The 13,749-nt window shown below is 43.9% G+C and overlaps 1 protein-coding gene across 7 annotated transcripts in view; it reads left to right on the top strand.

The window, feature by feature from the left end:
• The first annotated feature begins 2,388 nt into the window (after positions 1-2,388).
• The window catches only part of RNASEH2B (ribonuclease H2 subunit B), a 40,121-nt gene continuing 28,760 nt past the window's right edge, over positions 2,389-13,749 (top strand). For 3 of the 7 annotated variants that reach the window (XR_014942137.1, XM_015851856.2, XM_015851853.3), the window contains exons 1-2: positions 2,389-2,518; positions 13,168-13,239. Coding sequence is in view for 3 of the 7 variants with exons in the window: in XM_015851856.2 (XP_015707342.2) it covers positions 2,455-2,518; positions 13,168-13,239 (136 nt within the window). In the remaining 4 variants the exon portion in view is untranslated. Of the gene's footprint in view, positions 2,589-4,041; positions 4,128-13,167; positions 13,339-13,749 lie in introns of all 7 variants that reach the window. The other 4 variants (XM_085536220.1, XM_085536218.1, XM_015851854.3 and 1 more) reach the window with 3 other exon arrangements.

Genomic DNA, 13,749 nt, shown 5'->3' on the forward strand with positions numbered 1-13,749 from the left:
TGAGGTGAGGTGAGGTGAGGTGAGGTGAGGTGAGGTGAGGAGAAGGAAGGGAAGGGAAGGGAAGGGAAGGGAAGGGAAGGGAAGGGAAGGGAAGGGAAGGGAAGGGAAGGGAAGGGAAGGGAAGGGAAGGGAAGGGAAGGGAAGGGAAGGGAAGGGAAGGGAAGGGAAGGGAAGGGAAGGGAAGGGAAGGGAAGGGAAAAGGAGAAGAGAGAAGAGAAGAGAAGAGAAGAGAAGAGAAGAGAAGAGAAGAGAAGAGAAGAGAAGAGAAGAGAAGAGAAGAGAAGAGAAGAGAAGAGAAGAGAAGAGAAGAGAAGAGAAGAGAAGAGAAGAGAAGAGAAGAGAAGAGAAGAGAAGAGAAGAGAAGAGAAGAGAAGAGAAGAGAAGAGAAGAGAAAGAGAAGAGAAAGAGGAGGCATCTGGAACATCCATTCCAGATGTAAAATGATGTAAAGTACTCACTACCTCTGAAAATGAGCTTGCTTACCACATGCATGAATGAGGATAGACTGGTGCTTTGAAAATGTGAGCTTGACAACTCAGTTTTGCAAATGTACAGTGATGTTTGGTATAATATTTCCATCACACGAGATCCTGCACACATCACAGTCAGGGAGGAAACAGGGTGAGTGGAACAACTGCAGGTGATGCCTCTGGGCTTGACCTTGACACTGCACCTGTTGCTTGCAGAGCTGGATTCCTGTCTTCTTGAGCCTCGTGAAGCTTGGCAGTGTACAACAGCCTACCATGCATCACAGTGTCTTTTCAGGACTGGAAGCCAAGCTGTTATTGTTATTTACAGAGAACCTTTTCACCATATGGAAGGCTTTCCTTCTAGAAAAGTTTCAAATGCAGCAACCAACCCTACACTGCTCTTCCAGCACTCTTGTACAGGTGATGGTGGGACAGCTGGAAGCCTCTTTCTGTCTTCATTAAAACAAGTACCAAAGAGAGTTTTAGGAGATCCATCAGCAAATGCTGCAATCCAGGCACATGCCAGGGCAACTCACAGTCACTTTGAAAGCAGAACTGCCCTGTGATTTCAGCAGGGACTTCCTCAAAACACGTGGTACAGTGTGGTCTTTGGCATTTCTATCCCATCTCACTTCAGGCAAGGGGGAAAAAGAAAACAAAACAGGAAAATTTAAATAAAACAAATTTAGATTAGTGTAATCTCAGAGTTATGAATGTATATGCTCCGACTTCAGGAAATTATTTTTTTCAGCCTTACATCAACTCAGCTGTTTAGCATATGTTGGCCTTGGTTATTCTGTTATGTTTGAGGGCATAGACGTCAATATGTTTCTAATATTTGTTTCATATCTCTGAGATTTACAATTGATATGTATAGTTTAATACTTCTGATAACATATAATGTTTGTCTTCTAAATCTCTAGGACAGAGGCCATCAGCCCGTTCTTGTGCTGGTAACAATAAGTTAATGCACACGTGCACGTGTATGCATATCTATGGCTCTTGATATGTGCCTATGTCTCCTTGGGACTATCGGTAGGTGCAGGACGCATTTACCAGGATATTATGCACCTCTGGAGACACACTACTCCAGCTCAGAGCTGGGCCAATGACAGCAGCTTGATCAGAGCTGTGTCCAGTCTGGGCTTTAACATGTGTTAGTAGAAAGGTGGCAGAACATGAGACAGCAGTGGACAAGAAAGCCAATGGCATCCTGCCTTGTATCCGATAGTGCAGCCAGTGGGAGCAGGGAGGTGATCATCCCTCTGGACTCAGCCCTAGTGAGGCCACACCTTGAGTACTGTGTTCAGTTTTGGGCTACTCACTACAAGAAAAACACTGAGGCTCTGGAGTGTGTCCAGAGAAGAGCAACAAAGCTGTGAAGGTCTGGAGCACAAGTCGTATGGGGAGTGACTGAGAGAACTGGGATTGCTCAGTCTGGAGGAGAATCAGGGATGACCTTATTGCTCTCCACAACATGAAAGGAGGCTGTGGTGAGGCAGGGGTTGGCTTCTTCTCACAGGTGGCCCCTATAGGATGAGAGGTATTATGTTATTGGTCTTACGTTTCTTACGTTGCACCAGGGGAAGTTCAGGTTGGATATTAGGAAACATTTCTTCTCAGAATGAGTGGTGATGCACTGGCACAGGCTGCCCAGGGTGGTGCTGTAGTCACCATCCCTGGAGGTGTTCAAGGAAAGGGCAGATGTGGCACTGAGTGACACAGTTAGTGAGCATGGTGGGATGGGCATCACATCCCAGGCACCCAGAAAGGACCCAAAGGGCGACAGCGTGACGAAGCGACCCAACTGAGCCGCTCTGCCGCCGTCCGCCCCGCCTCCAGCGGCTCGTACCATTCTCTTCCATCAGGAGGGGGGACGGAGCGGGTGCCTGTTCCCGCTTCTCCTCGGCCCGTCCCCGCCCCGCCGCCATGTTGCGGAGGCGGCCGGAGCTGCGGCGGGAGCGGCCGGTGGGGTCGGAGGAGTATGAACGGCTCGGAGCGGCGGCCCGCGGGGAAGCACCCTGAGCAGTGGGTGCTCATTGCACCAGGTAACCCCGCGTGGGCCCCGAGGTGGGACGGGCTCATAAGACACCGCCGCTGACGGAGCTCGGCTAGGAGGCGAGTGCCCTGGTTGTGTGACACAGCCCCCAAACGAAGTCCCGAGAGGACCCCCAGTGTCCCGCACTGCACCCAAATGCTTTTATTTCCTATGGTGGTGGGATCGTCCCAGTTCATAGACGATGCTGTGAGCGACGGAGAGAGGTTGTGAGAAGTGGTCAGCGTTCAGATGGAGCCTCAGCACCGCCCCCCTGCCTGCCTCGCCTTCAGGCAGTTTGTTTTTCTTTATTATTTAATCTGTTTATTGAGGAAATGAGTTAGTGCCCTTAGCCTCAGTTTCATTAACGAGCTCCTTCGCCCTCGTCGGCAGTGAGATGTCTGTACTTCTGAAGCAGAGCAGGAAGGCCTGCACGTGTCCTAAGCAGACAGAGAGCTCAGGAGAGTTGGGAAAGGCCTATCAGTGCCTAAAGGGGGCTGCAGGGAGGAAGGGGACAGGCAGCAGGGTCTGCTGTGACATGGCACGAGGAAATGGTTTCAAACTAAAAGGGATGAGATTTAGAACTGGCACAGGTTGCCTTGGAGGTGGTGGATGCCCCATCCCTGGAGACATTCAGTCAGGCTCCTGCAGGTATCCCCTATTGTAGAGGAGCCAGAAGAGGCAGCCTTTAGGGATTCCTCCCAACTCAGAACAATTCTGTGGGAGCTCTGCTCTGTACATGGGCTGTAAACGTGGCTGTCAGATTTAATTTCACATGTCACAAAAGGTTTTAGTGTTAAGGAGTTTGGTTCAACAAGGATTGGAAACCAGGGAAGGAAGCCTTGGGGCACTGACAAAGTGGGCTGCTCTAGTTACAAGAGAACCAACAGAACCAATTGTTATGGTTTCACTGACTCTTGGTTTCACTTCTCTTGCTCTGGTTGTAGCTTTTCAGTTCCAGCCTTTGGCATCTGACATACTTGATGCCTAAGAAAGGAATTGATAATTGAGGAATTCCTTTCTCTGCAGACTAGGTTTTAAGTTGAATCCTGTACCAGATGACTGGCTGTGCCAACAGATGTCCATACTGTGCAAATATTTGTAAATATCCTTAATTTATGTGTGAGTAGTGGGTTCTGCGCAGTGAGTTAAATTCTTCAGTAAGACTTGGTAGGATTGGAGCCAGAGCTTGTAACTTCCACGAAGCCAGACAGTTTGTATTACCAATTATGCCAGAGTAGCTCCGACGGAGTTTATACAGTGCTCCAGACCTGTAAGAAACTTTATTAAGCCTTACTAGAACCCCAGAGCACTCAGTGATTTTAACAGATCACTGGCTGATCGTTTCAGATGTCCACTGCTGATAAGACTTGCCAATCATATGAGTAATACTGCTGAAATGGAATAAATGTAATAGTTATTGTTGTGGGGGTTTTTTTTGCATAAGGAGATTTTTAATTTTAGTGTCTATCCCTTTTTAGAGTTACATGTTTCTGTGCTGTAAAAAAGGGTTTAAGTGGCAAGTTTACCTTGCAGGAAGAAGAAGAGCATGTTCTAATGCTATACAAGAAGCTCCGAAAGTTTTCTCATGATAAAGGTTCTTTCCAAGGCCCTGATTTCAGGTACTTAAGTTAGTTTGGACTTCTCAATCTGTGTGGAGCAGCTTGTGAAGCTAATGCATATCATCCTACACAACTCAATACCATTTCTGCTTGGAAAAGTCATTTATGTTATATTGGTTGTGACATCTTAGAAGTTCCTGTATGGCTGCAGATGATGGCTGACTCCATACAGGAGTCTAAAAAAGAATAAAGTCTATTATAAGTATAGAATTAAAACACTGAGAACTGAAACTTGAGTTCTCAGTCAGTCTGACCATTCAGTAGCTTTCTAGAGCAAGGCAAGGATATGGCTGGAGTTCTGAATATTGCCATGTTCACCTTTTATCTGTTCTTGCTGCTTGTATGCCATGTAAAAGTGTAGACATAAGGAAGGTGAGATTCATATTTGGACTTTGGCCATTGCTCTTGAAGCGTGCACGCTGCTGGGCAGTTTGCAGCCTTATCATGAGCATTCAGAGGAAGCTTGTGATTCTGCCCCTCTGCTCTTGTGAGACTCCATCTGCAGTACTGCATGCAGCTCTGAGGTCCTCAATGCAAGAGGGAAAGGGGGCCATTGGAGTGTGTATAGAGGAGGGCCACGAAGATGATCAGAGGGCTGGAGCACACCCCCTACAAGGACAAGCTGACAGAGCTGGGGCCCTTCAGCCTGGAGAAAGAAGGTTCTGGGGGGGAGCTCATAGATGCCTTCCAGTACCTGAAGGGGGCCTACAGGAAAGCTGGGAAGGGACTTTTTAGAAGAGCATGGAGTAACAGGACAAAGAGGAATGGCTTTAAAGTGCAGGAGGGTAGATTTAGGCTTGATATTAGGAAGACATTTTTAACTATGAGGGTGGGGAGACACTGGAACAGGTCGCCCAGAGAGGTTGTGGATGCCCCCTCCCTGGAAGCATTCAAGGCCAGGCTGGATGGGGCTTTAAGCAACCTGGTCTGGTGGGAGTGTCCTTGCTTGTAGCAGTGGGTTGGAACTGGATGATCTTAAAGGTCCCTTCCAACCTCAACCACTCTGATCTTTTGGACGTGAATCATCAAGAGAAAGCAATAAACAATCAGGAAAAGGGTAGATGAAAGGATTGGTCATACAGAGTGAGGTGATCAGAGTGTAAAACTTGGTGAGGATGGAAAAACTGGGCATGCATGTAGAGGTAGAGCTGTGCTTAAAATAAAGTCAACCCTCTGGGCAGTTTCTCCAGTTGCAGATTAACTATGCTGTGGCTATACAGGCTCCAAATTTGGCCCATAGTAGATTCTTCTCAGCACTAACACAATTTATTATTTCAAGTGCCATGCTAACACATCTCTGCTGTTTCTAGAACCAATATTGCAGTACAGCTGCTTTTGGCGCTGTCTGAACTAATAAGTCCTGGTGGACCTGAGCTGGCTCTGTGTGGACCTGCCTGTGTCTTTGCCGTGCTCCTCGTTCCAGGGCATTTTATGAGCTTGGCTGGAAATCTGAATCTGAACTTGATTTTCTGGGGAGGTTGGGGGGTGGTTGACATCCATGGTTAAGAAGACAAATCTGGAGCACTGGAGGAGTCATGTTAGAGACACCAAAGTATTCCTGAGTACTGAAGGACCCACATGGACTTCGCTTTTGGGTGTCTTGAGTTTCCAGGTTGTGCTCTTCTGCATTTCTCTTAGTATTTAGATAATCTGGGTGGTTATATTACATAGGTGTCTGCTTCTCCCCCTTCCCCTTAAGAAAGCAGAGCTTTGTATGCAGCTTCCTCATACATAGGTTTAGCTACTAAATAGGTGCAAGGGAAGCAAAGCGGCTCCTGAGGGTAATAGCCCACCTACCTCCCAGCCAGGATGTTGCTAATGATAGACATTTGTGGAAGAGATTCTGTCTGGGTTCTTTAAGACCCCAATAGCATTGTGTGACACATCTGATCTAGGTTCATGATAACGAATCACCTTCACAGAATCACAGAATTATCAAGGTTGGAAAAAACCTAGAAGATCATCTAGTCCAACCATCACCAATACTTCCCAGCTAAATCATATTCCTCAACACAACATCCAAACGTTTCTTGAACACTCCCATGATCGGTGACTCCACCACCTCCCTGGGCAGTGCATTCCAATGCCTGACTACCCTTTCCGAGAAGTAATACTTCCTAATGTCCAGCCTGAATCTCCCCTGGTGCAGCTTAAAACCATTCCCTCTAGTTCTATCACTGATTACACGAGAGAAGAGGCCAACCCCCAGCTCACTACAACCTCCCTTCAGGAAGTTATAGAGAGCTATAAGGTCTCGCCTGGAGACCATCCTGAACCTCTGTGCTCTGTGCTGAGTACCTTGCTTATATAATGACTTCAGACTGGTCTTACCAGTAGCAGCCAAACACATGCACCAGCTGCTGGACAGGGAGCATGTGAAGGACAGTTTTGCAGGGGTAGGTGTTATCTCAGTACTGATATATTTAAACCTTCCATTGGCTTTAGCAAAGAGGTCACCATTTGAACGTGGTTTTCCAAGTCTGCTGTTCCTCTCTATGCTCTAAGTTAACACTGCTGCATTTGATTTGTTCTGCATTAAGTAAAAGTAGGGGTTTAGCTGCAAGCTGATGATTGAGCTCAACCTTTGTTTTTCTGAAGTGGGCAAGTTTTTTTCATTCCGTTGTTTTCTTAAGCAGCAGATTGATGAGCTTTTGTATTGTTTTATGAGAGCTGCTATTTTAGTGGCTCTGGAAGGACCGCACGAAGGGAGGGATTTTAACAATCCTATTATTTTTAGGAGCTACTTATTTAAAAATAAAATGAGCAGTTTCACAGAATGCTCGGCAAGTTTTTGGAACAAATTTCATATGCCAGAAGTCAAATGGAGGCAGAAATAAATGAACCGTGATGCCAAACCATAGGGCATCAACATGCATTAAATTAATCCTTTCTTTCAAGTGAGACCGAGGAGCTTTTGTCAACATGCAACAACAGAAGGATGCGTTTTACTTGAAAACTTGGGGTCCTATTGAGAGATGTTCAATGTTACCATTCTCTCCCCCTGTGTTTAAAAACACTTTGATACCTGCTTTTATGTAGCACTAAAATGATTGTTTTAAGTATCTGCTACAAGGTAACCCACAGAGCTGTGCTGGTAGAAAACTTGTATCAGAAGTTGTAGCAAATGTCAAAGCTGGGTGGGCCACCTGAGCATCAGAACTTGCAGAGTAATTTAGAGACAGAACTTGGAATTAGAGCTCACAGTTTAAAATGTGTATTTTTAACTATCTGACTTTATATTTACTTAGTCTTACATTTTATCTGCACGTATTTATACCTTCTTAACAAATGAGTGTGAATAGGCATATTTTAGGACTCTTTGGGCATATTTTTCTTCAATTCCCCCTAAACTGGCATTTGCATCTCTTGAACAAAGCCCTTTGCCTGCAGGTAAATTGCAGTATTTCTTACATCTCTTCAAATGTGTACTGAGCTCAGCTGTGTATAAAGCAGATAAAACTGGCAAGCTAAGGAGCCAGAAGGAAGCATAGCAAATAAAAGAAATGAAAAGAGATGTTTTAATGTGTAACGCCATCTCCTACCTCTGCTTTCTGCCATCTGGCTTGGAAGAGACCAACATATGCCAACTTAGGCCTCTCTGCACATAGGAATAAGGCTGATTCAGCCAGTAATACAGCTGCACCAGCGTTGACCCTATAAATATTGAGAAGGGAAATCTGAAGTTTTCAGTCTTTCAAGTGATAACCTGGTCTTGAACTTCTTAAGACTGACTTCTTCATTCAGCTTCGACCTCACTGCATGATTTGCCCAGCCTCTCATTTCAAGAACTGCTGAGTTAGTACTCTCCATTACTGCCAGTGAGTCTGTGAGCACGTGGCTTTGTGTTCAGAAGTGAACTGTGACAGTGTAAGATAAAGCTAAAGGCTGTTCTTAGGCAAAACTCTTACTGTTCAGTGCAGCTGTTTGGCTGCATATTGGGGCGCAAGGCTGCTCTGGCAGTTCTATGTGAAGTTTGATTGAAGATAGAAACTTGATGTTATTTTTTGTATCTCAGTAAACCTTTTTCTTGTAATGTTTCCAGGTGAAGTGGGAGCCAGGAAGAGCTTAAGGGGGTGTCATTTACACTGCATTAAATGTTATTTGCTTAAGGCAGCAGATAACAAATGTGATTACCAAATTGCTGTTCTAGCTTTCATAATAGGTGCTGCAGAAGTCCCCTTGCTGAAGCCAGTGCTATGTATGGTCAGGAGGATAAGAGGTGAGGTAATATCAAACTGTCATAACTGAGCAAGACCAAGGTAAGCTCTCCGAAAATCAAGTAGGTGCTCATGTGAAGCTCTGCCTTCTGTGCCAGCTCATGGGAGAGCAGCTGTTTGCAGAGGTGATGGAGCTGTGTTCTGTGTAGCAATCTTCTAGAGCACTGTCAACCAGGGACACACTGATGTCTAATGGCTGTTCTCGTGCTCTCCCACCTCAAATCGGCATATAATGTAGTTTTCTAATGCTCTTAAACTAATCAAAGAGCTCAATGTCACATACAGAACAGCATAGGTTGTTTTCTCTATTGCCTGCTGCTGCCACAGGTTCTTTTCCACATGAAACCCTATAGTAAGGGGCAGTAGTTTACTGATCAGGACATGGGGAAATGGTTTTGAGTTAAAAGAGGGAAGATTTAGGTTGGATGTTAGGGGGAAGTTCTTCACTAATAGAGTGATTAGGCCCTGGAACAGGCTGCCCAGGGAGGTTGTGGATGCCCCGTCCTTGGAGGTGTTCAAGACCAGGTTGGACGGGGCCCTGGGCAACCTGATCTAGTAAATGTGTATGTTTGGTGGCCCTGCCAGGCAGGAGGGTTGGAACTACATGATCCTTGAGGTCCCTTCCAACCCGGGTCATTCTGTGATTCTGTGATCTGGGTGGAAATGAGTGGTTTCTTCTCAGCTGGATCAGCAAACTGAGCTGACTTGCCATGTGGCCACAGAATTGCTGGTTTTAGTGGAAAGAAAGCAGCAGAGGTGAGGAATTCAAGACTGCATTTTCTAGTGACCTGTGAATTTTGGTCATTTGAAGCCGTTTATAGAACTGTGTCCTCAGTCAGTGCATACCTGATTTTTTTCATTATGCTAATCCATAATTATCTTGAAACTTGCAAAGATATTAAAAGTTAGAATGATACAAAGTCCTGCATTATTCCTTGTTGGGCTTTTTTTCAGGGTGTGCTGCAGGACAGAGGACTTTGCTCATGTACCGTTAGCACAGGCACTGAATTAAAGCCATTTACTTGACTGATTCTAGAAGGAATGTAAATAAAACAATTATTAGATGTAACATATTTGCACCTCTAGACTACATAGTTCAGTCTGCCATAAAATGTCCATTAAATGAGCTCCGTTGTGTCTCCATCTGACACACCTTTTTTGCATGACTTGAAGTTGAGAAGGGAATGGAAAAGACTTGTATAGGTGACGTATGGTTTAATATCTGTTTTTAAATGAAATCTTAACTTTATAATTCCAGACTATTAAACGATCCTGGTTTTTTGTAGGGTGGTGGTGGAGGGTTTTTTCCTCTGACGCAATTGACAGATATTTACAGCCTTTTGCTTGCTTGGCTGGCAGCTTTTTGCATGGGATTTCCATATAACTCGATATTAGTCTGTTATATATAGTATCTATAAGCAGTTTTTAAGAAAAGGTGGACAGACCTTGCATCATCTGTAACGGTTGCATAGATCTTAGTGGGAGTTTTATGTTCTTTTCCAGTTCATTCATGTTGCAATACCAGCAGCATTTTTTTAGTGGCCAGATTCATTAATGCCTCATATCAATCCATTGTGGAACAAACCATTGCCAGAAATCCTTAGACAGCTGGTCCATTTTCACTTGGTTCTGTTTATATGTTTTCCAGGATTTGTCTGGTTGTATGTGTGACCTCCACAAAATACAACAGGCTTTTCTCTTTCTCTGTAATGGAAAGCTGAGCTACAGAAAAAGCTGCTGTTAAGAGTAGTGACATTCATCTGTCATTTCCCATTAGACCTATCTTAACTCTTAGTTTTGCTCAAAAATCTCTTCAGAACCGCTTTTTTAGAAGTCTGTTCATTTAGCCATAAGAGATCCTTGCCCAAACACGAGGGCTGATAAATGTAATGACATTAAAGAAATCCAGTTACCTTTCTTGGCTGAAGGCCTGAACACGCACCAGAAAGGCTTCGGACACCTCACTTTGAAAATCCCTTGCTCTGCATTTTCCTAGTCAGTAAGTGTTTAAATTCAGATAAATAGGGCCTTCTTTGCCCATAAGGCCATGTTCATACTGCATCCAGTTTTCCAAGCAGGCATTTGCCTGCCAACTTGACATCTAGTAGAGCCGATCTGTAACAGAAGGATACCTGGATAGAAAGATAACCTGGACTTGGAAGCAGAGCATTGAACACAGATGGAAGAAACCCAAGGTGCAAGAAGCTGGAAGAAACCACTTCTCCCTTTGCTCCCTCTTTGTGTGTCCCGTCTGGAGGGTGCCATGTGAGATGAGGGATCAGCACTGCAGCCCATGGCTTTGTAGCCGAGTTCCCTTCGTGCAGGCATCCCAGCGAGGATGGAACATGCACTTGGTGTTGGAAAGCTGAGGAATGAACACATCAACTAAATAAAGATGCAGACTTCATTAAAAACAGCTACATTAGGAAGGGTTGTCTGCTTAATTGTTCACGTTCTACAAGATGCAGCTAAGGCTCAGCTGGACCTGTTCCCAGCGTTCATAAATCTACGCATGAAGAAAGCGGAGCAAGTGAGCGCTCAAAATTCCTTTGTGTTTTGTTTTGTTTTGCTTTGTGTTTTAGATTTTGAAGCTTGTATTTGGTGTGTATATTTTCACATGTTCGTATGAAACACATCAAAGTCAACACATGCGGTGCATTTCTTTTCGCTGTCATTAATCACGGCAGCGTTTTCAAAAGTAACAAAAAAAATACAGCAATGTTAAAGTATGGTCAAAAAATGAAATATACACGGCTATAGATATTTGAAGTTCTCCTTTGCCAGGACAAATGTAGCTTGACAACCGTGTGTGTTTATGTATCAGCATATGAAGTAAGTCTGGTTAGCAAATATAGACTCCTTTTTTTTCCATTAAAAACCTCCCAACTTATAATGAAACTTTTTTCAAGCATTTTTTCAAGCTACCTGAAGACTCAGCTGAAAATTCAAGGGAAGAAAATGGCTGTAAATTCTTCAAACACCTTTAAGAACCGTTATCATCCAATGTTTTATCACAGAACGCGCTTGAAAAACAAACAAACAAAAAGACATGCCCTGCTTATGGCTTCACAGAATCGCAGAATTGTAGGGGTTGGAAGGGACCTCTAGAGATCATCGAGTCCAACCCCCCTGCCAAAGCAGGCTCCCTACACCATGTCACACAGGTAGGCGTCCAGGCGGGTCTTGAATATCTCCAGAGATGGAGACTCCACCACCTCCCTGGGCAGCCTGTTCCAGTGCTCAATTAGGCCACTGTTGCTTCATCTGGGCAATTTCTGTTTGGGGCACAGCTGAATGCCCAGGAATAGATGGGAAAGATGAAAGTTGTTTGTCTGGGGCTTTGGGTTTTTCTAAGCCACTGAGGTACCTGAGGACAGCCTGTGAGAAGTCCACCCACCTGTCCTTTCCTGAGGTGTTGGGGAGCAGCTTTCAGTCAGGGGGCGGCTATTTTTGAATGCATTTGAGCTGTATACTTCCGTGTTTTTCACAGAAAAGAACTGGGTAGTCTCTGTCAGTAAACCTCCTGACTACTTGACTACTACCAAAAGGGGAAGGACAGTGTCACACTTCTGTTCCCTCCAGCAACCTCCTTTGGGAGGAGCAGTTGTGCAGCCACCTCTGCTGCTTCTCTCTTCTTTCAGCAGCAGCCCAGCAACCCAAGCAGCAGCCTGGTCCCTGTCAGCCTGTTCTCCAGGGTCTGGATGCTGGTTATGGATGTGAAATGCTTTAGTTATTTTCCTTGCTCTGATGGATGCCTTTATGAAAGGAACTGGGACAGAACTGGCAGTCTGCAAGCTAAGAAAGATGAAGCTGTCATGTTGCTCTTCACTCAGATGTGGGAAGTTGTTTTCATAAATATAAGTAGACTTTCCCTACAAAGAGAACTTGGATAGAATCTAACGAACTGGGGATCCTTAAAGATGGTTTTCAAGCTTCAGTAAGCATCCTTATGGGAGCTGTTTCCTTTCTGGGTTTTTTGCTGTGTTTTTTGTTTTGTTTTTAATTTCACATAGAAAATATACTTTTGCAGCTCTGTTTTTTGTCTGGCTTTTATTTTTTGCTTAAATACACAGAAAAGAGAACAACCATCAGGAGGCTAAGCCAGAAGTGCTGTATTTTCTCAGCTTCTTTTTCCTGTGTGGAGAATTAAATGCACTCTTTGTTTTTCCAGATTCTATACAGCAGATAAACAAGTGTGTATATTTTTCATGTAACAACCACTCAGGCAATTCCTGCTTCATATTGCCGAATAATCTGAAAATTCCTGAATGCTTTAGAAGATCACTGTATCTTCCTACAAATCATAGAATTACCCAGGTTGGAAAAGACCTTGAAGATCATCAAGTCCAACTGCAGCCTAACCAGAACCCTAACTCTAAAAACCCTACACTAAATCATATCCCTGAGTATTTTACCTGGTGTGTTTTTAAGATCCACACAGTGGTTTGCCTAATTTACCAGTGTTCCAATCATCTTTGAGACTAATTAGGGCAACACATCAATTCATTTCTCTTAACTGAGATATCAAGCTTAGGAGTACTGTTGCTTGAGGCTCTGTGAGGGGAAGTGGTTTTCAAAATCTAAATCCCCAGGTGCATATCTTTTCTGTTGCAAATAAGAGAGTGCCAGAAGTCTGGAATTACAATTGAAGTACCTTGATCAGGTAGGATGGATTTGTGCTGATGCGTGTAACTTTAGACAGAAAATATGTGAGCTTTCAAACTGCTTCAATCCAATTAATTGTTAATGTCTTGGAGAAGCGTGGCAGAATGTGAACTGCTTCTCAGTTCACAAGTTCATAACTTTTTCCTTTCCCTCCACAGAGGCTGCTACTGAACCCCCTAAGACACCTGACAGCGAACCTGTGTTTACAAAACTACGCAATCCAAGCACAGGCAAGTTTTGGAATTGTGACATGAGCCTGTTAATGCTTTGGTTGATTCCCTCTACTACCAAACTATTTGTATTTTGCAAGCTGAAATAGTGATGATAATGTAAGTCTTATGTGCCAAAGATACTGCTGTTGATGCCAGATAGTTAATGCTGTGCAAACATTTAGGATTTCTTTTATAATTTTAATTGGTTGAACTGTTTATTCATCAGGAATATTGGCAGCACAAAAAAGAATTGTAATTTAAGTTGTGTTTTTAAATGCATTCGATTTGGGAAACTTGCAGTGTTGGGTATTGAACTTTGACTTTTTTTTAATCCAACTTTAGGCTTCATACCATTCATCTTATGCTGTAAAATAAACAGAAAAGTAACTCAGTTATACTTACCAAGCTTTTTGAGTTTTTTTTCATTTTTAAATCTAATATTCTTCTTTCCTTTTTCCAAGCAGTGGTGTCTCTTTTCTTATTAGTAGATGGTGTGGCACTTAAAATTCAAAATACATTGGAAGGACC

The sequence above is a fragment of the Coturnix japonica genome, chromosome 1 (genome assembly GCF_054131305.1).
Source record: "Coturnix japonica strain WE chromosome 1, WE-NBRP24, whole genome shotgun sequence".
In the NCBI taxonomy this organism is placed as follows: Eukaryota; Metazoa; Chordata; class Aves; order Galliformes; family Phasianidae; genus Coturnix; species Coturnix japonica.